Source organism: Gymnogyps californianus, chromosome 17, assembly GCF_018139145.2.
Source record: "Gymnogyps californianus isolate 813 chromosome 17, ASM1813914v2, whole genome shotgun sequence".
Classification (NCBI taxonomy): domain Eukaryota; kingdom Metazoa; phylum Chordata; class Aves; order Accipitriformes; family Cathartidae; genus Gymnogyps; species Gymnogyps californianus.
This window is the reverse complement of record NC_059487.1, coordinates 14432283-14456007: the sequence shown is the minus strand read 5'-3', so window position 1 is coordinate 14456007 and position 23725 is coordinate 14432283. Positions and strand designations below refer to the sequence as shown.

The window sequence follows — 23725 nt, the reverse complement described above, 5'->3', positions numbered from 1 at the left end:
GGTGCCCAGGCTCTGCCTCTCTTCGTTCCTCCTGGGCAGCTAACCCGTTTCTCCTCCAGGGTCCAGCAGATCCCTCCTCCTCCTCCTGGGTCTCAGCTTACAAAGGAGAGACTCCTCGCCTCCAGATAAACCTGCGGCTCCAGCTGGAGGGGCAGAGCTCAGGAGAGCACAGGCAAGAGGGGCTGAGCTGGGAGGAGAGAGGAGGTTTGGGAAGGAGGTGGGAAAAGGAGGGGGAGCAGCAGTCAGTCAGGAAGAGAGGCTCTCATTCATGCCCCGCTGGGCAGCCACAGCCTTGAGCAAACAGGGAGGGAGCCTAAGGAAGGAACGGACTTGCAGACACACCGCAGAAGCAAAATTCGGCTGCTCCAGCTGGAGATATAAAGATGTTCCTTAGGTCTCACCCGGGCCGTTTCTCAAAGCCCATCACCACCTCAGTGCTGGGCAGATAAAAAGCAACACAGAACGAGAGTTACTCAGTGCCTGAGGCTACCCGACTTCACTAGAGAAATTAATATACCTGTAACGAGTGCGAGATGCGCTACAGGGAAATGCACTTACTGCTTTGCGAGATGGTTTATTAGCTCTGGAGGTGTATTCACATCTGGGTTTGTTTTTCAGGGAGATCTAAAGAATGCCAACTGATTTCTTCAGAAAGTGATGAATCCTGACCAGAGAACAGATGATCGCAGGCAGATACAAGGAGGAAGAAAAAAGGAGAAACGTTCTTAGAGCCACAATAAAAATACTTGCAAGGAAGAAAAGGATGACAGTTCCCAGCTAGGTGATCCCAAATGGCAATATATTCATGAAGACACATCTCCTGCAAATAGCTTCAGGCTTCCCTTTATCAATTAAAGACAATTTCATCCAAAGCAGGGCTTGGAAGCATAGAGGAACAGTGGCAAGATTCATCAGGACTGAAATGACACAGCTCATTTGGTTAGCAAGAGGAGAGCAGAAGTGGAAAAGCAAAGCTTAAAAAACGAAATACCAGGTTTCAGTTTGGCATCCTTACGCCAGGAAGTTTGTATGAGCACACAGTGTGTGCCTGTCCCGCTCCCCAGCAGCCAATATTCCACCGATCTTAACAGAGGGATAAAGGGCTCAAAGATTTACAAAGTTCCCACAAGATTTTGTGGAACAGGCAGCTGGGGACAGAAAGGGAACTGTGTCTGTACGTCTATGGACGGTTTCAAAGTAAATTGAATGCTTTATTAGACACCACAAACCCTGCAGAGGGAGAGCAGTGCAGTCGCACGAACTGCTTCGCACAGAGCTTGTACCTCCTCCTTCGCACCGAGGCCAACTGATGGCAAGAGAGGAGGCAAAGCAGATCCAAATTCCTCGGCCACACATTGCTCGCAGCAAGCCAGCGCTTGGAGGGCTGCCGCAAGCAGAGCCTGCTTATGACCAGCAAGGGAAGAGCCCTGGGAGTATTCACCTTCAAGCCCACCCCACAGAACAAGAGGAGGACCGGTCCTCCTCTCCTTCCACGTCCTCAGGCAGAGGGAGCACAGCTGAAGGGACACAACTACCACAAAGACACCCCTGTGCTTGGGTGCTGAAGGAAAAGGCCCACTAAAGCCCCCATAGGCAGGCCGGGCAGCTGCCCTCCTGCCTGCTAGCCCCAAGAGGTGCTCAAAAGCAAAGTCCTTGTTTGCTCCGCAGAGCATCACAACACACACTTGGGAGGATGGCAGCACAGAGCCAAGACAGGGCATACTGAAACATTTCGAAGTACATCATTAACCAAGAGGCATGTGTGGGGGGGTGTCTTTTCCCCACAGACATTCACTGGCCACGTTTTACAGCGGTGGAAGACGACTCGATCGTCATCTCTACACGGAACAAGCAGCAGGTTTATCTCAAGGTGGGCCCACCAGACCTCTGCTTGGGAATGAATGCCAGACAGCCCCACGCACCCACTCGTTGGAGGTGCCCAAGCAACAGCAGATGGCTACAGGGGTGGGGGTGGTGGGGCAGATTCGTGGTCACATCCTGCCCTCAAAGATAAAAAAAGATAAGTGGAAACTAGTATGCATTAAAATCATGCTTTAATAGGTGACATTAATATAACAGACTGTGATACAGCTCTGAGTGCTGGAAAACATCCTGTGAACTCACTGCAAACACCTACAGCCGAAACTCTAAACCTGATCATGATAGGGAACGGTTTGGTTTGAGCACTCCAGACTCGGGCTCACAGTGAAATCCCATTAAACACAAAAACAAACCACACATCACCATAACAAGATTTATGATCTATGCCTCAACTGAGCACATATTCACAATGAAAACTTCATTAAATAAAAAAGTTACTATAAATCTGTACAAAAGCCACAATTAACAATTTCTTATGAATCTTTTATGAAAGAATTTTCACTCAACATCTTCAAGTATTTATATCTGTAGTTAAGTGTATTCTTATTGGCTATTTAACTCCATTCGTTCATAAGAAAAAAAAAAGTATTTTAAAAACATTAAAGCCTTTTTCCAGCACGTGTGTGACCATAAACATTAGGTATTAAGCTTGCAGACTTCTGTTCCCACACACATGTATGTGACATGCTGGATCAGGACCTACAGTCTGGGAAGGCAAGTCACCGATCAAATTCCTTGAAAGATGAAGCTTCTTAAGAGCTGTAGCAGAGAGAGGAAAAACATTAACATTGCACAGGCTACTGCATCTGCTCTCGGGCAAGGCGGGCAAGCCTCTAGCCATCTCCTACATAAAACAAGCAGCACCTAAAAAACCCCAAAACTAAAACAAACAATCTGAGCAAACAGCAAGTCCAGACCTTCTGGCTGTTGGAAACGGTTTCCTCTGCTTCATGAAACAGGTTCTCTGTTGTAAATCTCTAGGAGCCAATGTGCTAAATTGTTTAGTGCTCCTTCAGACTCGGTTGAATACTGTGTAAGTCAGGCAGAATAGCTAACAGGGAGGTCAGGAACATTAAGGCAGGCAAATAGCTGGCAAGGTCTGAAAGTAAATTCTTGAGGGCTGTAAATAAATGAAGCAGACAAGCGTACCCCCTCCAATTACAGTTTCAATTAACTACCCCACAAAGCCCAGTGGTTTCCAGACATGCTGCACTCGAACATGCCCTCACTGTCTGACATGCTGATCGCTAATGGTAAAACAATCCTGCCCTAACTAGGAAGTGAGTTAAATCTGACACATCTAACTTCATGTGATGGGCCTGCAGAAGAGAGAACCCCACAGGCCACTGCAAATTAACCGCAAAGTCTGAAAAAATGCAATGACAAATATTTGTCCTATTTTGGCAATAGAGGAAGGCAGGCCTTTGAACCAGTAGCGGACATAAGTATCTCTGGAAGACTATCAAGGGTCCAAAAGTGGTGGAAAAACCTGGGGGAGAAGAGCTCTAGCCAGCTTTATGCAAAGTCTGAAGGTTTTTCTCTTAGGAACCAGTAGACAATTCATATTCTTAACAACTCTAACAAGCACTACAAAGCAACTTCTGCGGTGGATAAAGAGAACAAATTACTCAGCCCTTGGGACCCTAGAGAACAGTATCTGTACACAAAGGTTAATACTGGTCAGAGATACATTTTGACTACGCATTTTATTCCAGCCTAAAGTCAAACCAACTTTCTTTATAGGAGGAGAGGCAACTATACTCTTACATGATGTGAAATGCATATACTCATCTCTTTCAGGCAAACAGCACCTTTGCCAGGAATAAATCTCCTGGGAAGGTACAGCCTTTCAAAGTAGCAAATAGAAGTTACACGGTAATACAAAGGCCTGGCAAATTAGGTCATGCTGTCTTACATTGAAAATTAATAAATACTTGTCTAGTTCAAACAAGGAAACAGATCAGTTTTCCTCTTCTCTTTAAGAAGGGACATACCAGCATCAAAGCAAAGTGCAAAAATCCCTGTTGCTCCAAGGCAGTCCTTAATATCAGATAAAAAACAGGAACAGGACACAGCCTGTCCGTGAAGATGACTAAATTAGAGTTTTCCTGTTCAGGGTAACCAAGGGCTGGATCTCTGTGAAGTTACTACCGATGATTAAAAAAGTGTGGAAGAGTGAAACTCAGAGAGGGGCTAGCCTGGGTCAGCCCAAAGGGAGTTTATTCTTCCGTGTACTTCTGCTAACCAAATCATTAAAGCTGGCTCCTAGCAGTTAGGGCAGTGTCATCTCCACTCGCTCGAGTGCTTGCCATGCTGGTCTCACTCTGCTGCTACCTGCTCTTCATCAGGTTCTGCTGCATGCTCAGACCGTTCAGGTTGTTGTGTTGCAACCTCAGCACTGTCTTCTTCAGGACAAGCGGATGTCACGCTCTGCTCAAGACTCTCTGGAACTTGTTTCTTGCCTGTGACTTCTGCTTCCCTTTTTTCACTTGCGTTTTCTGCCTTTTTATGCTGTTCTACCCCATCTACCTCACTTTTGCCTCCCAGGAGCGTGCTGTCGCAGTGGTGCTGATCACTCCTTGCTGTGACTTGATCTCCACTCGACTCCAAGCCATCACTTACTGGAGAAGTCCAGCCAGTCTTGGGGAGCCTGGAACCCACCAGGGGTGTCTCAGTCCCACCATTTGTATCACCACCACCCTTCTCACTTGTCAATTCCACAGTTGCGTTTTTCTCACCGACATTTTCTTTTTCAGCCTCAGTGTTTGCAACAGATGGATTTAACTTGGCACTGGAGGCAGAGTGCCCCATGCTCAGGTTTATGGCCAGGTTGAATGTTTTGCTTCTCGATGTTCTTTTATCAACTTTCCTCCGTTTTACAGCTGCATCAGCAGTCTCCGGCACTGTTGAGTTTTTGGTGCTTGCATCGTCTTCTTTCAGTGTTTCCTGGTCCTCTTCTGCTTGTAACAGTGGAACTGAGGAGGGGGTTTCTGCATCAATTGCACATTCTCCTAGATTACGGGAAATGTTTTCAATATCAGTAGGGCTTTTTAATGGTCCACTCTTTTTAGCGTCTGCTATATTTGCATCCAGTTTTCTCTTCTTGCTCTCCTTTGTGCAATCATTCTCTGCTGTACCCTGCACTTCAGCCTCACTGTTTAAATCGTTCTCCTCCTGCTGGGCAAATGAAGCCTCTTTCTCCTCTTCACCATCTCCTCCCTTCAAAACACATTCACTGATCTCTTCTACATCTTCATCATTCACTTTAGGCTGCAAGTCTGCAGCATCTCCAGCTTTCTGTTCTTCCTCTAGAGCCTGGTTCTGATCCTTTTCCGCAGAATCATCAGATTTTTTACCAGGAGCTTCCTGTTTCTCTTCAGCCTTTTGGGGCAGCTGTGACTTAGTAGAGCGGGGTCTGTACTTCAAGAGTTTGTCGAGTGGCCCCCACACGAAGCTGCCCCGAGGTTTGAAGTGTCGCCAAGCGTAGTGGACTAGTTCTCTTCTCTTCCGTCTGCTTCTGATGGTGAACAAGAAGTAATCCAAGGCACTTCTCTTGACATTTGGTAATGTCTCCTTAACAAGAGTTTCTGTTAGGAAAAACTTTACCAAGTGCGCTTGATGGCGTTCATATCCCATCTCCCCCAGGCACTTCAGGATGCGAGTAATCCGCAAATTGTTGTGGCTGAACCTGAACAAAACAGATAAGCCATAAGTTGTTAAGTGCAAGTCTTACAAGTCATTACGAACCCCCGGGGTATCTGCAAAATGCTTTGTGCATTATTGACTGTGATCTATTAGACACTATTTGACAATGCAGAGGGGGCTATAGAGAGGTTTACTTTTAAAGAACCTACTGCCGCTGTCTGCCTTCAGCAGTACCTTCCTAGCCCTTCTTGGCCTGCTAGGATTAATCACCTCAACTGCTTGGAAAGGTTCTGGCTTTCTGCATCACCCACCAGCAGATAACAGCCACCATATTGGGTCAGACACACAAGTCCATGCAGCCCAATATCCTGTCCCTGACAGCGATCCTGCAGGGTAAGACTGTAGAAAAGTGTAAGAATACAGGCATGTAAGGATGCTGCCAGAAATTCATGACTCAGGGACTTAAGCTAGACACAGCTTGCTTTTTTGGTTTTTTATACTTCACAGTCTTCAGGTTGGTTTTTCTTTTGTGAGTATGTGCAGTCCTTTTAGAGCCCCTGTTAACATCATTAGGGTCATTACTATCTCTATGGTAAGACCTACAATAATATAAAAATGTTACCATCAATTTGCAGAGCACCTTTCAACCAAGGATTCAAAGCATTTTACACACGTTAAGGCAGCTTTATAAACAATCAGGGAAGCATACGGAAACACTCCTAGTTTGTAGTTTAACAGCATACTACAAAGGCAATTTGGCTACCTGTGAAAACGTTTTGGTGATTCCTGCTTAAAAGACGGTTTTAAACAGAAGCTCTGCTAGAGCAAATATTAACATCTCCAAGTCTGTATTTCGTACTTCAGGAGACCAACATGAAGAATACCTGCTGTTAAGAGCTGCACTGGATACAAAAGAAAACCAGTCTCAGCTGGTTTACTTATACCTGTCACTTATTAAAGTCACAGAGAGTGTGATGACCTACAGTCAGAGGCTGAGCCAAGTTAAAAATACTTTAGCTAGCTAACTTTTTTATCAACAAAAGCCTCCATTCATCAAGGGCTGAGGATTTTCTTGACTTTGACTTTTTTTTCTTCTCAAAGAAGCGCCTGGCTGTAGTAAATGACCAGCAGTATAAACAGAGACTCACCGGTTCAAGTTTTGAAATCGTTCAGCCCAATTCTCTGCTCTCTTAAGTTCTCCAGTTTCCTCGTTGATCAGAATGATTCCATAAAATCTCAGCATGAGCTGATAAGCACGTATAAACCTTTGCATAACTTCCTTGGACTTCTTAAAGGCCTGAAAACAACAGACCAATGAGTACAACACGCAACTCCCTAATCACCTGCACCAGTTTAAGTGGCACCTGAATTATAAACAAGGCTTGATTATATCTCCAAGCATTTCATTTGCTTGTCATACACAAGACAGACAAATGCTTAACAGGGCCTGAGTGAGCTCCGTTCACACTAAGGCCCCAAGGAAGCAATGTAAAAAAACCCTAGACTTCAAATATAAGGCATTTAGGGAAAAACCTAACATCCTTCAGATCTCAAAAAAGACAAAAGCTTTCAATACCTGGATTTCTTGACACGTGAGTGATTTGGCACGCCAATTCATCCCATGTTCACGTAAAGGGAACAGCCTGAAGGGAAAGAAATTTTCAGCCCAGATGAGCAAAGATGACATCCAACCCAGGGTATCCATTTTGTTAAAACTAAAAAAGATTCCAAAAATTGTGATATCCCAGGCATCTCTTGGAGATCTCACATTCTCATGGACACAGTAGTAGTTTACTATATGACAAATAAATCCCTCCCATAAAAGCGTTGTCTACACAAATGATAACAACGTAATTTGCTTATCTAGATCTCTCTCTCATTGCCCTAATACTTTGTTCTGTGGTATGCTGTAAGAGCAAGCATGACTGAGATCTCTTGCCACAGCTGCACTGGAAACCCATGTCTTCAGGATTTCCACTGCATTGTTTCCAGAAGAATATAACTCAATAAAAATAAAGTGGACACAGGTTTCACTCAGGAATAATTCTGGGCCTTTTGGGAAGCTGAATTCAGGAACACAGATACAAGCGACTCCTACAAGAGGCACAACTAAAGAGAAGCACTATATTCATGCAGACAGTTTACCACTGTATGTAAGAATGGTTTTCTTCCAGAACTTCATAGTTGTCCCACCAAGATTCAAGCAGAGTTTCAATATGCAAACCTGAAAAGAAAAGGAAACAGTCAGGCAAGAAGAAATGACACCAAATGAAAATTCAAGTTAGCCAGTCACCCAAGGTGGCTCATTATCCAGAGCTGGGTGTTCGCATACAGGCATTAGCTTCTCTAACTAGACAACTATCCTGGTAAGCCAGAAAAAAACCCTTAGTTTTCTACCATCAAACAGAAAATTAAGGAACACACATACAGCAGGAACAAGGACATTTTAAAATGGAAATTCTTGGTGGTTTTTTTGTTTGTTTTGGTGGTGTTTTGTTTGTTCGGTTTGGTTTTTTTAATACTTGTCCCACATGGATCAAGCTACTCTTTCACCAATTCAACCAGCTGCAGCAGAGTTGCATCAAACAGTCATCACACAAGCTACTCACCCTGAGGCAAAAAACGAATCTCATTTTTATAAAAGCTTAAGTTCCACATCTCTTCTTCCTCCTCATTTTCTGATTCTACCAAATCCTGGAGATGAGAACAAGAAATCAACAAGCAGCAATCTTTTAAAAGGCAGTATTCACTTCAACACTTCTCCTTGCTTTCCCTCACTTTTCCTAAACATTTCAAGCTAAATCCTTGAAATGTGTTTTGGGAAGTAACAGCTTGTTTCTGATGCACCCACATGTACATCATCCCTTCCCTCTCACAAATGAATCCTTTAAAGGTTCTGAGCCTGTCAATGTAATGACAAAAGGGTGCCCTCAAATCTGGAAAGTGTTCCTAAACTTAGCATGCGATGAGGAAGAGCCACAAGAGTGTGTGCATCATCATTTAGTCCATACCGGGTAACGATGTCTGTATCTCTGCAAGTCTTTTGCTGCGTTCCAGTTGCGCCTGCCTGAGAACTAGAGAAGAGAGACAGATCAGAGATCCCAAATAAAGTTGTCTTCTGGGAAGAAAGAAAGAAAGAAAGAAAAAAAAAAATCCACACACGTTCCCCTGCCTATCGCTCTCCTGTGCCCTCCACTCTGCGCTCCCAGCACCCCCAAAACCAGCCAGTTTGTTACTGCAGTTGTTTCTCTGCATTCCTGAAGACAACTTTGGACTAAGAGAAGTTCACACCATCTCCTTTAACCAAAACATTTCCTTTTCTTTCTAAGTCTTATTAATCAAGGTCTTCATGTTTTATGCATATCTTTTATCCCAGCTGGGTTTTCCTACAGAAATGGTCAGGACTAGCTGGAAATTCTGAATAGTAAAATGTCATTTTCTTCCTGAACTCAAAGGTTTTAAAACAAGACAAACTAAGCCCTGCTTGTCTGTCTCTCTCTGAGTTACTATATACCCTAGTCAAGACAGAGATCAGACTTTAAAATCGCAGAATTTAAGATGCAGAGATATCTCTTAAATTCAAGATTCTCATTCCCTATAGACATTATTGAAATAAAGTTTTCTTCATCTTTGCTTTATGCTCGAGAGCAGCCTTGCTGATTTAGCATCATGCTGATCTAGACAGTGGACAATAATAGAGTCACATGGTCATATGAGATATTTATTTTATTGGACTTCCATTACAATCATCATCTTCATTACCGCTCATCTCTCCAAGCAATCAAAGTTTATGTCAAGCCTACCTGAAAACCCCTCTGAGACAGCGGTGACAAATTCAATCTTTGCTCCTACAAATAAAAGGCATTTAGTTGAAGCATTTTGAAACCAAACTTCACTAATAAAATAAAAAAGTATATACAAAAGGAGAATACCCACGGCAGTGACTCACATGATTCCTATTAGTTGCCAAGTGACAGATTTACCTAGTTACAGCTGAATTCACTTCATTTTATTCATAATTCAAATTGCTATAGAGAAAAACCTGTGGTGCCACGTCCACCTGACAATTAGGTGTCAGGTTCTCCTTGCTACACAGATGTGCTAGATTCATTCCAAATGTAGCATTTAGACAGAAATCACAAAGAACAGCTTCATTCCTTCCTCTGAACTTCATGGAAATAAAGGTTGCAAGTATGACTTAATTTAAAATGCATTTTGACTGAATTATATAATTTTTTTTTTTTACAGTGGATTACTTCAATAATAAGGGATTTTGTTACACTTCACAAGCAACACAGACAGGTTTAATCTTGCTGAGTGATGAACCATCTTGTCCCAAACCATGAAAGCGCTTAGAAGTGTTCTGTCAAGGCAGAACCACCAAAATGAACAAGGATTGCTCATGAAGCGCAGCGCAGTTACAGCGTTCAACACCAGCTCACAGCAAGAGCCGGCTCTTTCTGAAACAGGGATAAGACTTGCAGACTCTTGCAAAACAAGCATTTTAAGAAACTTAGAAGAAAGAAGCAGCAAATGCTCTCCCAAGTTATTTTTTAACTTCATTTGATACTTCCTAACCTGACTTGCCCAGAGAAAAATAAAAAAACCCCCCACTTTCTAGTGAACACAGATCACTGGTTCATTAATAAGGGAGGAACTGGATTAGATTTTTTAACACCTCGTTGTAATGAAGTCATCCATTCAGCAGCCCTGTTAATTGTTAGTACTTAAAATTTATGAAGCATGCACAGCATTTGGGAGATCAAAGCTTTATCCACAGAGGGAGGTCAACAATGCAGAAGTTTTTAAAATTACATTTTAAAAATACATTTACACCCTATGATTCCCCCATACTTCGGTGACAGGAATTAAATAAAGCTCAAGTTGTTTTTTAAATGTAGTAACTTGTGATGACCTAAAATAATGCCCGTCTACATTGCAACACATTTCCATTTTATACATGACAACATAGACCAAAGTAGGTGGCAGAACTTCCCACAGCCACACGGCCCATACGGGATTAGAAGTCCAGGCGCTGGTGTCCATCCCCAGAGCCTACCCGGGCTGCAGAAATGCACACAACTATAAAAAGCTTTGCTACGCGGCTAACATTTGCAAAAAAAGTAAGTGGCTGCAAACACAAGACTAAGAAATATGTTCAGCCAGAACAGATCAGTATTACTCTCTTGTTCAAGATGTAAGCAGAGACTGGGATTTAGCACTCTGAAATTCATTGATGCTTTTGACTATAACTTTTGAACTCCAAGGATGAAATTCTGATACATGTGGAATTAATGAAAATTTTATTCCCGATTACAGAAGAATCAATTTCCAGATATTCTTTACACTTAAGGTTGTAAAATAACATCCTTTAACACAGTCAGGTGGGACAGGCTAACAGCAGCCTGGCTCAAATTTTGAACAAGAACTGATTTGCTGAAGAGTAAGTGTGGATACAGACAGATGCAATGCCATGGTGCAAGGTGCTGTAAGGCTTGTCTAGAAAGAAGCTAGATCCAGGAGAAAGGCACTCTGGAGCACAGAATTAAAGAGAACAAGATGGGCAAGCAAAGAGAGCAAAACTCAGCCCTCCCTCCAAGCAGGTGTTGTTCCTGGGTCTCTATAAACTTCTGTTGAAACCACAGAAACCTTTCTTCCCACGTTAGAAAGACAAACTGAACTGCAAGACTGAAACTTGCATGCATAAATCAAATCCCCTTACTTCTCACAACACTGGCAGGCAATCTAAGTGTGTTTCTCCCTCCAAACCTGCAACGCATCAGTCAGAACGTGCATCACTGTGCAAAGAGTATGAGGAAAGAAGAGAACAAAGCCAGGAGAGGGTAACACAAACAGTATTTGGCTGAAAACTGGAAACCAGCTGCAACCGAAAGGGATGAGAGAATGTGCGGATTGTGAACAAGACACAGGAATAAGAAAGAAGACAGAATCCTAAAAGAGTGATCGAAACCTTTTGTTGATGAAGAGTTAGGAGAAGGCAGAACTACAGGGCTTGTTTCTAAAACATGGCTCTGAGCAGTGGAACATGAACCCCATGCATTACAGCAGACTAAGAGGTAACCTTTTTAAAATGAGCACAAACCTCAAGATTTTCAACGCTCGCTCTTAGAAGCTAAAAGCACAGAAATGCAAAAGAGCTGAAAAGACACACCTGCAGGAATTTCAAACCACAAATATGGAGTATTTGCAGAGACACAAGTGAAATGCAAAGATAAAAGCAGAATTTTTAGTTGGCTTTGAAAGTGCACAGTGAAAATAATAATAAAAACCCCCCAACCTCGGTACTGAATAAAAACATTAGCAGCTTCAGCCATAAAGTATGCCATCTAGGCTGAGAGGAGAAGAATGAGAATTAGTGTAACATAAGCAGAAGTAGGAACTAGTTTTGGAAACTGATTCATGCCTTTGGCAGGTTGTAAAGGCATAAATGGATAGCAGAAGATTTACTGTTTCTTTTTGTATTATTCTCACTGCCCTTAAAAATTTTTCAGGCACTGTCAGACAGAGTTGACTACACATTCATCACGGAAGGAAGAACTCCTCTTTAAAGATGCAGAACAATATTCCAGGGGCCGTAAGTCTCAGGGACAACATCCTCCTTTGCAAGGCAAAGTTCAAAAAGCCCACTCACTGAAATGAAAAAATGGTCCTTCCTTTTACAGCTGTCACAATCCAAAAGTTCCTCTAAGAAAAAAAAAAATCTGAAGAATAAACACACTCAAAAAGAATAATCTGAATGTTCTGGAGGCATTAAAACTTGTGAACAAAACCAGAACTCCAGCCATGTACAAAAGAAAATTGACAGCGTGCCCCCAAACAATGCAAAACACTTCAAAGGAAATTCCTGCCTCTTCCTTTAAGTATTACAGCTATTCCGCCTAAAATACCCGCGACCTTTCACAGATCTACCTGCACAGCTAAGGCCTAACTACGTTCCCTGCAGTAAATTCCACGAAGATGCAGACATGTGCACGGGCATGTCCATCTGCTGTATTTCAACTTTGATTTTGTTTGCAAACTATACAGTGTGTATTTTTGTAGGAAGTCATGAGTGGTTGGAATACTATGTTGCACAGATTTTTTTTTTTTTTAAAAGGGAGGTTATTTTAATATCTTAATGCTTATTAAAAAAATTAAACTTTAATATTAAACTCCTTTAAAAGCGTACTAATTAGAAAGCTTTATCTGCCTATTTATAGTCTAAGAATATGGATGAGTTGCTGAAATGAAACTCAAGTGAAGGACTAGTTTCCCTTTCCCCAAAAGGGGAGGAGTTAAGTTACTGTAGGGTGTGTTGGCTGACCAAGGAAACACTGAAAAAGAGACACAGTTTTGCTGTAGAAGAAATTACTGATGCTTAATGTCAAATTCAAAAACATTGATGCTAAAGACAGGAACCTCAGATGAGACTAACAAGCTCCTTTTATTTCAAATCAACATTATTTTAAGGCACAGACACAAGTGTCCACATTTTGCAGCACGACCTCACTCATTATAACCGCACAGATACCTGCAGTTTTTAAAACATCAGTGGGTATTTTTTTGGTTTTCAGAGTTGCTCTAAATATGCTCCCTAGAAAAACAACATGTCTAAAAGAAATAAAAAGTTACAGCTCATTTTTTAAAGTGAGCAGATGTTATGTGATGGCTTTTTATCGATGGCATGAAAGAGCATACGACAGGCCACCATACAAAGATGAGGATACCAACAAAAAACTTAAAAGCAAGGAGCTGCTGAAGAACATCAGTGTCTTAACGTCAAATCCAGTGGCCATCAGAATGGCGCCATACAGAAGACAGAACTTGTATTTATGGGATAAAGTATCCAGATCACAGGGAATAGTGGGGAAAACAATATTAAAACCCAGCTCATGACAGTCTAATGGAACTTAAGGGGTCATAAAGGCAGAGCACACCTCTGCCTTCGCCATCCCCAGAGCTCATTTCTGAACGGGCCTCAGGTTGCCTCTTCTCCTTGAGGACCGGCTTCATCAAGACGAGGACAAAATTATATGCTAGTGGTCGCTGCCAGGACAAAAAACCTTTGACTTCTTGTAAGTATGTTAAGCTGCTCCAGCTCCTGATAGTAAATTAGGATACCAGAGAGAAGGGGCCCAAATACACTGACAGCATACAAAGATCCACGCGTGCACATCAGTCGCACACGCGAAAGTATCCGAGACAACCCCAAGGGCTACGGTGACTCTCCCAGTACCGATCTAGCTGTTAGACACCTAAACGGCTGCCTTTGCAAACGCAGGAGAACTGCGGCGAGAGACACCGGGTGCGGAGCAGGAGCCGGGGGCGGCTGAGGAGCCCGCGGAGCTCGGGGCGGGCAGGGAAGGGGCTTCCTCACCCCGTCCCGCCGCGGAGGGTCTGCTCTGGGCCCCGCTCTCCCGCCCCGGGGGACCCCCGCATCCCCCCCCCGGCACCCACCTGGGCCTGCCGGGAGCCCCGCGCCCAGCTCGGCACCGGCTCCTCCCCGGCTGCCGCCTCCGCTCCCTCCGGCTCGCCTTCGTCGTCGTCGTCGTCGCCGCCGCCGCCATCCTCATCCTCTTCCTCCTCCTCCTCCTCCTCCCAGGTGGAGTCGTACCTCCAGAAGCACGCCTCGTCCTCCGCCTCGTCCTCCTCCGCCCAGGGGGAGACCCAGGCCGCCATGGGACCGCGGCGGGCAGGGGAAAGGGAAAGGGAAAAGCGAAAGGGAAAGGGAAAGCGAAAGGGGCGGCGGGGCCGCGCGCCCAGCACAAAGCCCGAGCACGTGGGGGGGGGGGACGGGACCGGGGGGAGAAGGAAGCGCGGGCACGCCCCGCCCCCTTCCTGCGGCGCCGCGCCCCATTGGCCGTCGCTCGGCTCGCCGCGCGGTCCCTGCGCCCGCCCGGTCCCGTCCCGTCCCTCTCCCCCTTCACTCACGCCGGCGGCTCCGGTGTTCCTGCAGGGATCCTTCCCTTCGGCGCGTCCACCTGAGGGGAAAAAAAAAAAAGGAGGAAACGTAATTCTGCTCTTTTCCATCCACCCCGGCGCTGGGCAGCAGTAAGGGGTCCAGAACAGGCTATGCACACACCCACACCCCCCCGGCCACACAAATGGACTGCTGTTGGAAACAAGATACGAGAGTAACGGGAGCTTTCCTCTCTCCTTCAGTGAAGAATTCAGCAAAACGTGTATTTAACTTCTTCACACGTTAAAAACATACTGCTTCCATAGGAAGAGGTAACAGTCCTCTTACAGGAAAATGAATAAAAGAACAATCTTCCCAAGAAGCCAGGACTCGGTGAAAGGGAAGGGAGGAAATGTGACCTGCAGCACTCGGCTCATTTAAAGCATTTACATTTTCCAAACACCTAACTTCACAACCAACAAATTCCTAAAAAAATCTGTGTTGCTGGATTGACCCAAGTGGACTTTCCCTGCTTCAAGGATGGTGTTCAGAGATTGCACCAGTACATGTTAATGTTGACACATTTCTACTGTAAGCTATAAAAAACATTTCATTCGTATAGCAAAAAAAAAATTAGACTAGAATCCCTTGGATGAAAAGGATTTACCCACAAGGCTGTGAGACTTGGAAGTTACAAAATCTGCACTTCATGGCCAAGACCTATGTAGATCATGACAAAGTAACCAGCACTTTAATTCTTAAGGAAACAGCAAAACTTAACAGAAGCATTCACCTTTCAGCACTCACTTCGATGATAGATCTAAGCGACGCCTGATTACAACTTCTAGGACCTTGATCATACCAAATAAATTGAGCGTTTTTCTTAAACATCAAAATTAAAACCAGGAGCTTCCTCACGTAAGGTTACAAAAGTTCGATTTCTACCCACCCAGAAAACCTCTGAGACACCTGCAGCACCTCTCCCACAACGAGAGCTCCACGGAGCTCTGCCGCTGGCAGGTATCTCACAGGACATTTTGCAAGGCTCACCGGAGCACAGCACTGAGTTCACGGCGTTTCATACCTTCTGGTTTAGAATTCGTTCACGCCCCGCTATTTCGGGCCCTCAAACAGCGAGTTTGCATCACGCTGTAAAAGCGGTTATAGTGGCCATCCTGGCAGAGTTCTGACCTTCTAGAGCTCACCGGTGCGTATGAGAGGGTACACACGTGAGCTTCCAAAAGACTGCAGCAAAAACCTCATCTTCACAACTCAGTACTTCACAATTGCATTATGCTAGTTAGAACTGAGAAAATCCTCTAGTTTGGAAGCTTACAGCAACCTGTCTATTGAGTTCAGCGGGCCAGGATTTCTTATCAAATATCTTACAGAAATAACAGGGTAGTAGTTCATAAGATCCAGGCAAAGTTAGTAAAAAAACCCCAAAATCACACAGGTAGGCACTTTTGACCAATTTCACTAAAGGCACAAGATACCTAAGTAACTTTCAAAATAAGTTGGGCCAATTTTTAATCAAGTTACACAACAATTACCATTTAATAAAATAAAAACAAGTCAAATTTATTCTTGGTATAAAACAAGTGAAGCAAGTAAGGCAGACAAGAACTTGGCTACGTACCTAGAATAAAAGCAAAAACTAGTAGATTCCTAGTTCCTCACCCTGAAGGCAACACTGACAGATTAAGAAGTAATTCTTCTTTTTATTAACTGATAGTTAATATGGTGAAACAAATTCAGTAACATTTCAGTCTACTTCATTCACCATTTAACATAACGTTTGTTGATTGCAGTCCATCTTTTCACAACACAAAAATAGTAACTTCATCAAATCTTAATATTCTAGCATATAAAAGATAAGCATTACAACGTCAGTAAGATTCTTAAGTTGTAGAACAAAATTAACATTTTGGAATACCAATTCCAACATCTACTAAAACTGCTTTAAAAAAATAAATAATGAAGTACAAACCCCACTGTTATAGACTACTATATTACAAATGGATGAAGCAACATCTCCAGGTTCACGCACAGCTCAGCTGATCCCTTACAAAACCATGTGACATCAGTGGATATTTTATTTAGGACACTTATTAATTATTCAGTCTAGGGGCATTATCATTTTCACTTCACTTACAGTATATAAACTTATAAAGATTGAAAAATGTTACATCACTAAGGGTGAAAGAAGTAAAGGTTCCTCCAGCAAACAGAGCAAAAGAATACTTCAATTCAGTAGTTATCTGTATTTGAAAGAATTTTAGTTTTACTGAACCAAAGAATTCGGGCATTTGATACAAACGCTATGTTTGCAATAAGTAAAATGGCCAAACATTACCCGCAGAGGGTCTGTAATATTCAAAGACAGCAACAAAGCAAAGGCAGAAAAAACAATCCCAAATTTACAGAAATAACCTATGCTTTTCATGAACTGAGGCTCCGTGTTTCACTGAGCACTTGCTTCATGAACTATGCTGACACAGAGTGTGTTACTTGTTTGAAATGCAACCACCGGAATTGTTACATCCGCATAAACTCTTAACGCTGCCAGCTTTCTCCCCCAACGCCCTGAGAAGGTAGCCGTCGCTCAGCTACTCGGTGCTGACTAGCAAACACATCAGGAAAGACAGACAGTGTCCTGCATGTATAAAGCCAATGTGCAGATTCTTCAAATACCTGGCTCAGGTATCTTTTCCTTTCTCAAAAAGTTTATGTAGTGACTATCCTGCTACTCGTTTCTACTGTTCTCTCCTCACGTTCCATAGTTTATTACTTCTCTCTTTCACAGCTTGCTTTATGTTCTGCGTCGTTTTGCAGCACTTGGACTGGAAGGATTACTGTTTGCGTTTAAGACCTTTTCAGTGACTCTGTTGCGCTTCCTCTTATCAGACCCTTCTTTGGACCCAGAATCTGATGAAGTTTTCTCTTTCTCTTTGCTGCTTGGCTTTTCAGTTGTTTTTCCTAAACTTCCAGAGGGTGCAAAAACTGAAATAGGATCAAAGTAATGATTCCAGATCAGAGTCATACACATAGGCAAACAAGAAGTGATATCAAATTTCTTTATATTACATAAAACTTTTCAAACCGATCAATTCTCAGCGTATTTAACCACCATTTAAGTATTAAGTTCACTTTTAAAGGAAAAATCTTCCGTAAGAAAGGCACATCTTGCTTTTATTATTTGCTTTAAAGACAGGCATGGATTTTGACAGGCTAAAAGTGAAATTCATTAAGTGGAATTAAACAGCACTTAAAATTAAAATAATAGGAACACTTACAGAACATAGGACCAATCTATGAAATTTATAATCAGCAACGGTCATTACATTTGGTATTATAGATAGATTTTAAAACTGAACACCCAAAATGTGAAATTTCATATATTTTAAAAATACATTTTTAGATCTTTTAATACACTCCATCTTAAAACATCACTTATTCTGTGATATAAATATTACGAAATTATATAGTTAACAGTTGGCTTGGTCTGTTAAGGTAAATAGCAGAATCCCTACTGTTCACATTTGACTTTGTGCTACAGCAAAGTGTTAGGAAAATAAGCCTTGTATTTAAAAGAAGCAAGATAATGCAAATAAAATAAAATAAAAAACACTGTGCCCGCCTTCCCATTTAAGCACACAATCTTACAATCTTTTTTGATTTATGGGCCCTATTTTTCCCCATGACTATAAAGATCCTAACACAGAGTATTTAGGTTCACTAAAACTGGACTCAACTTTCTTTCAGAGATTCTTAGATTACTTCAGACTCCCAGGGTTTTGTCAAGTACATATTAAAAACAAAAAACTCCAAAGCTATACAACTTTGTACATATGAATTAGGAGCAAAGGAGAATCTTGCGAAGTATCAGATATTGGCAACTGCTTACTCTCTGCATTCTTAAATTATTCTAGTTCTTGGCACGAGCATATGCTAAGTCTGAATACAAATCACAACGTACACCATATTTGGGATTTACATTTTAACATTAATTTCTCAAGAGTTACAGTTGTTTTTTAATCTCATATTACACAGTAGAGAGTTACAAATTTACCTTCTTCTGGACCTGCATGCGTTTCCATCTCTTCTTTTATTTCCTCTTTCACTTCTTCTTCTATCATTACTTTTCCTATAGAAAGGATTGTAAGGCAGTGGTTAGATGATTTTAAAGAACCGTATGTATTTTTTTTTCTGGATTAGTAGCCTCAGCATAGGTGCATAATGTTAACAAATACTCTGCAACATTCAGCAGTAAAGGTTCCTTAGCACTGTGACAGAGAAACATAGCTAACAGTCCAGGCATACTATGAGCATAATGTAGGGTAAATGCACTGAACAAGACGAATTCACACGTCAAAAAGTTCCACTGAAATTATTAACAGGAAGAAAGTGAAATGGTAAATAGGCAAAACATATTGCAAAGTCTTAGCTATACTATGATTTTATACTGAATTTTTAGTGTAAAGTTTAGTGTACCTACTAATTGAGAAGCATTCCACTGTAGGTTAAAATATCCCAAGAACTCCCTTGGCAGATGCTTGAACTTCCTAGCTCCTACCTTGGATAACAGTACTAAGTAACCCACATATAGCTAAACTTTGAAAATCCAGCTCTCACTGCTCAACCTAAGATTTCTGTCAAACTGCTGCATATTTCTGTTCGACTAGACAATACAGATAGGCTTATCATGAGTGAGAGAGATTTGGAAGAACTAGGTAGTTGAATCCCAAGACGGTAAAAAAACAAAGACGTGATTTCACAGTGCAACGAAACCACCGTGAATTTATACAAACATCTCTAAACATTTCATATTGGTTTTGTTTTCAATCAATTTTAATGCAACTACAGAAAAAAAAAACTAATGAAAAATCTATCATCAGACATTAAAAAACAGTAATCCTTTTAAAAGTAAGACATATGAACCGTATTAAAATTAGTAATAGTCTAAAAATGAGATGGCTATACCAGCATAAGGTACAAGCCCATGGCCAAAAAGCAAGTTTCTCCAGCTATTGAAACTGCAGCTATTCAGTAAGTATCTTCCTGGTGTACATTTTTAAACATGACCTGAACTGCTATTTAACTGCCTTATATCATCATTGGTACAGAAGATTTTATCACAGAAATATTATTATATACAGATTATATGCAGAAAATGTTATTTTCATCAGCTCCACAGCTCCTACTCTTCAAAAAATGATCTTGCTACAAAATGAACCATATTAAAGTGTGCAGATCATCTATTTTAGCAAAAATTATGGTCTGATGTAATATTACAGCCGTCTCAACAAAGTGCAAAAAACCCACAATAAACTACTAATCACCTTGCAAAGAACCACATTTTGCCTTTCACCAGTGAAGCACACGGATCTTTTGCGTATACCCAAAAGGAGAAGATGGATCTAAATGGTATAAATAGAACCTGTTTGTGCTACATCAGCATCCCATCTACATTATATTTAAGAATATGAGAAATACTGTGTGGAATCTGACCAAAGGTCTCTCTCTCCCGCTAGCCTGTCTCCTACAGTGGTCAATCACACAGGCTGATCGTGAGAATATGAACAGCACAAGCAGTGTGATCCTTTCCCTGACAGTTTTCTTCGGTCAGCTGATAAAAAATTCATGAGATAAACTTCTATCTGTTTAACACTTCCTTTTCCTGATACAACTAACACACCAGTCTGAAAGAATGGCCTTGGCTTGGCATGTTACGTTCTTTTTTGGGGGGAGTTTTGTTAAACTCCCCATTCTGAGATGAGATTAGAGCAACCAAGACTAAGAGACTGCTATCATATCTTACCTTCTCTCACTTCTTGAATCATTTCATCAGGAAGAGCAAAATTCTTCTCTATATTAGGGAACGGAAGAATCTCAGATTCGTGCTTAGAAAGAAAAGAAAGATCCCTATGAATGACTTTGGTAAAAACTTTAATTTGGATTTAGAAGTGCAATTTCAAGTTCTATTTTACATGCAATTAGTAGCTAAATAATTCTTAACAAGACACTTCAGACATTAGAGAATCAGGAGGCTCCTGATGTTAAACTGATTACTAAGGTCAAAATATCTGAGATCATGACTCATGATCATTTGAGATCATTTCTGGAACCCAAACATGGCAAATTCTTATGTAAACACACTATAACCTCCTTATTTGACACTTTAGTACCTCTGTAAACGTTTGCTGGATCAGCATTTAGGCAACTTTAATAAACAAAGTCAGAACACAGCATGGAAAAAAAAAGAACAAAACACAAACCACTGCAGGTTTTATTGTCTCCCACCTAATGTACTTTTATAGAGGGAAAACCCCATCAACTCGCTGGAACGACATGAAATTCTTAGTAACATGAAAGGTATGACAGGCCCAGTGATTTTGGCCTACCAAACCCCCTGAACTGTGAGAAATAAGAACGTGGCTGCATCAACCCTTTATACTCACAAGAGCTTGCATATCATACATGGTGCTCAGATGATCCCAAATCACTTTGGAAGAAATCTGCCGTCCAATATTCTGACTGAATTTATCTCGGATACAAATCATGTGGAAATGGCGATTCACACCTGGGGGAAGAAGTCAATGCAATTAACACTACTAACAGTTTTATTTATGCCACACAATTAAAAAAACCATCCTATTGTTACAAGGAAATCATACATTATAGGAGAAACACATGGCAAATCTGAGCAGCCCTGCCTGCCTGATATTTCACCCTACATGACAGGTGCTATTCTAGAGGGGCTGAGGGTGCCCCACTGGGTAATGCTGATGTGTGGCCGCAGCCAGAGCTTTTAAAGAGGCTGCGTGAAAAACCACCTAAGGACAGTACAAGGCAGCACGTCAGGAAAGGCGATGGCATGGGGGAGCGAGGAGGGCTGGCTCTGAGCCCTCAGGAGGAGCGGCTGAGGAGGCCCGGAGGGCACGGCGCCTCCTTCCCCACAGGCCCCGCCACGTCCGGGAGAAGCCCCGGGGCCCTCGGCCGGCTGCCGCGGCGGGAGCGGGCGCGGGAGGCCGCTAGGGGCAGCACCGCAGCGCGGCCGGGCCGCAAGCCCCCCCTCCCCGGGGGGGGGGAGGCCCCCGCGCGGACCCTGCCGCTCCGGGCCCAGCGCCTGGTTCTCCTCCCCGGCCAGTGCCGCTACTCGAGGCCGCGGCTCGGCCGCGGCCTGCTCTCACCTACGGGCTTGTGGCCCAGCATGGCGTGGAAGAGGCAAACCTCCACTTCAGGGCTCCACACCACCACGGCCTCCTCCGCCGGCACGCCGGGCTCCGGAGCGGCGGCCGCTGCCGCCGCGGCGGCCGCAACGGCGGCAGCGGCGGCAGCGACCGCCGCGGCGGCCCCCGGCCCGGCCGCGGGTAGCGGCGGCTTCTCCACAGCGCCCGCCGAGCCGCCCTCCGCCTCGCCCATCGCCGCGCCGCGCGGGGCCGCCGCGCCCCCTGCCGCCCCCTCGGCGCGCCGCCGCCCGCAGCGGCTCCTGCCGGCCGGGAGGAGGGGGTGGCGGGCCGCCGGCCGCTCCGCGGGCGGGGCGAGGGGGAAAGGCGCGCTGTGGCCTCTCTCCTGGAGCAGGGGGGAGCTTTACCTCAGGTTTGGGCCGCGCCGCGGCCGTAGCGCCGGAGGCGTGAGCTGGGCGCGGAGCCCGTCCCCTCAGGGACGGACCGAGGCCGCAGGCTGCCTCCGAGAAGTTTCTTACCGAGCGTTGTCAAGCTTCAGGGTTTCTTGGGCCAGTGATGGAGGCAGCGCAACGCCGCCATCCCAAATGGCCTCCGTAGGCCTGTTCTTCTGCATTTGAGATCACCAGAGGGTTGGGGAGGTGGCACTCGGAGGTCGGAGCGGGGACTGGGGCTTGGCCCTGCTGCCAGGGAACCCTCGGGCACCCCAGGGCTTGCCCTCCCGGCCCGTCCTCCTCTGGCACAAGGAGCTGCCAAGGTAGAAGGAAAGGTCCCGAGCGCTGCGGGAGCCGCTCGTCCTTGTCGCAACAGGATCATTTTATATCAAGCTGACATTGATGCTTAACAAATAACTATGCCTGGTGTGTTTAAAAAAATGCAGAACCCACCAGCTTTGCCCGTCATTTAAGGCGTAGAAAACCATTTTGTTTGGGAAGGAAGAGAATGTATCATTCCCTCGGTGACAAGGGGGTTTTGCCTTGTTAGGTATAATTGGACACGCAGGCATGAAACAGGATTTCTGTTGCTTAGGCGATCAGGTTTTCCTATTGCTCACTGCTCACTTGAAATTTTAATCCTTTTTGTGACATTAAAATTACTTCAATAGCAAATAACAATGACATCATACGCAAAAAATGACTGTTCTGAGTGAATAATAAAGCAGCGGGGGCAAAAACTCACAAGCAAAGAGACATTATTTTCATGCAAATTATCCAAATAATAAAAAGTAGGAAGGAGAAGATGCAATTTTCTGAAATGGAAAACTTTCTGTACCTTTGAGACGCAAAGAATTAACATGACTCATATCGCTCTTTGGGGCTTGATGTAATGCTTATACCCAAAACAGATTAATCTAGCATTATGTAAACATTTGAAATGAGTTAAACCCAAAACTTCACGTGTGAAGCCTTGGGAAGGTTGGTGGTGCGGATCCTGGATATGGATGCCTGGATACAAATCCTCATTTCCAGCGGGGTTCAGGCTCGCCTCTCAAAAAGGAAAGGAGTCTCTCACTCCAGTCTGGTTTAGATGCTGTTGAAATTTTCCAAGAATAACTGTTTCTGTGAGAGCTCCATTCAGAGCGACAGAGATCTTGCTGGAATGACTTTTCTGCATCAAGACTACAGGAATCTCCAGAAAGATTTCTTCTGCCTACTGTCACCTCTGTACCTATGTCCTGGTTGCGCTGAACCTGCCTTTACACAGCTCAGGCTTCACGCTACTTTCCTCGTTTTGAGCCAAAATTACCTGTCAACAAGATTTTGCTGATCTCGAATACAAGTCTGCATGCTTTTCCAGTTAAATCCAGCCCTAAGTCCGGTATGGATTTCAGACCTGTTTAATCTTCCAATGTTTATTTGATCTATGCTGCTACCTAGTCTTAAACTGCTACCCAAAGAGAGGGTTATGATTTCCTGTGATGACTGCACAGCGGGAGTAAATGAGTTCCTGAACAACTAAATTCCTGTTTTCATACACGTTTCTAGGTGTAGAAAAACGAAGGAAGAAAGAAAAGCAAATAAATTACAGAGTATAAAAATTGTTCCCCTGCAGAATAGTTTTCAAAGTTTTGCAGGAATGATTTTTTTTATTATTATTTTTAAGTCTGTGTGAA

The 23725-nt window shown here is 43.4% G+C and overlaps 2 protein-coding genes across 3 annotated transcripts; both read right to left on the bottom strand.

The window, feature by feature from the left end:
• Positions 1–2037: 2037 nt before the first annotated feature.
• Positions 2038–14266, bottom strand: OGFR (opioid growth factor receptor). 2 transcript variants are annotated; one of them, XR_007767426.1, is made up of 9 exons: positions 13984–14266; positions 9330–9374; positions 8538–8600; positions 8136–8220; positions 7672–7750; positions 7103–7169; positions 6675–6823; positions 3876–5569; positions 2589–2640 (listed from the first exon to the last, which is right to left on the bottom strand). XR_007767426.1 is itself a non-coding variant. In XM_050907437.1 (8 exons), the coding sequence occupies exons 1-8, from the start codon at positions 14203–14205 to the stop codon at positions 4201–4203; spliced, it is 2079 nt and encodes a 692-aa protein (XP_050763394.1). In that variant the 5' UTR covers positions 14206–14266; the 3' UTR covers positions 2038–4200. The 2 variants fall into 2 exon arrangements, 1 of the variants encoding a protein (XP_050763394.1); XM_050907437.1 differs by having other exon boundaries at positions 2038–5569.
• Positions 14267–15980: 1714 nt separating this feature from the next.
• MRGBP (MRG domain binding protein) lies at positions 15981–21850 on the bottom strand. The gene is made up of 5 exons (XM_050907224.1): positions 21619–21850; positions 20887–21008; positions 20247–20328; positions 18498–18572; positions 15981–17428 (listed from the first exon to the last, which is right to left on the bottom strand). The coding sequence occupies exons 1-5, from the start codon at positions 21848–21850 to the stop codon at positions 17238–17240; spliced, it is 702 nt and encodes a 233-aa protein (XP_050763181.1). The 3' UTR covers positions 15981–17237.
• Positions 21851–23725: the final 1875 nt, after the last annotated feature.

What these genes read in the sequence shown, in the direction of transcription:
- OGFR (XM_050907437.1), bottom strand. Translation starts at nt 14,205, where the DNA reads ATGGCGGCCTGGGTCTCCCCCTGGGCGGAGGAGGACGAGGCGGAGGAC. An exon ending in TGTCTCAGAGGGGTTTTCAG is followed by an intron (nt 8,601 to 9,329) that starts GTAGGCTTGACA and finishes TCTCTTCTCTAG; the next exon opens with TTCTCAGGCAGGCGCAACTG. An exon ending in AACCATTCTTACATACAGTG is followed by an intron (nt 7,170 to 7,671) that starts GTAAACTGTCTG and finishes CTTTCCCTTCAG; the next exon opens with GCTGTTCCCTTTACGTGAAC.
- MRGBP (XM_050907224.1), bottom strand. Translation starts at nt 21,850, where the DNA reads ATGGGCGAGGCGGAGGGCGGCTCGGCGGGCGCTGTGGAGAAGCCGCCG. An exon ending in GCTGGGCCACAAGCCCGTAG is followed by an intron (nt 21,009 to 21,618) that starts GTGAGAGCAGGC and finishes TTCTTCCCCCAG; the next exon opens with GTGTGAATCGCCATTTCCAC. An exon ending in GCATGCAGGTCCAGAAGAAG is followed by an intron (nt 17,429 to 18,497) that starts GTAAATTTGTAA and finishes ATCCTATTTCAG; the next exon opens with TTTTTGCACCCTCTGGAAGT.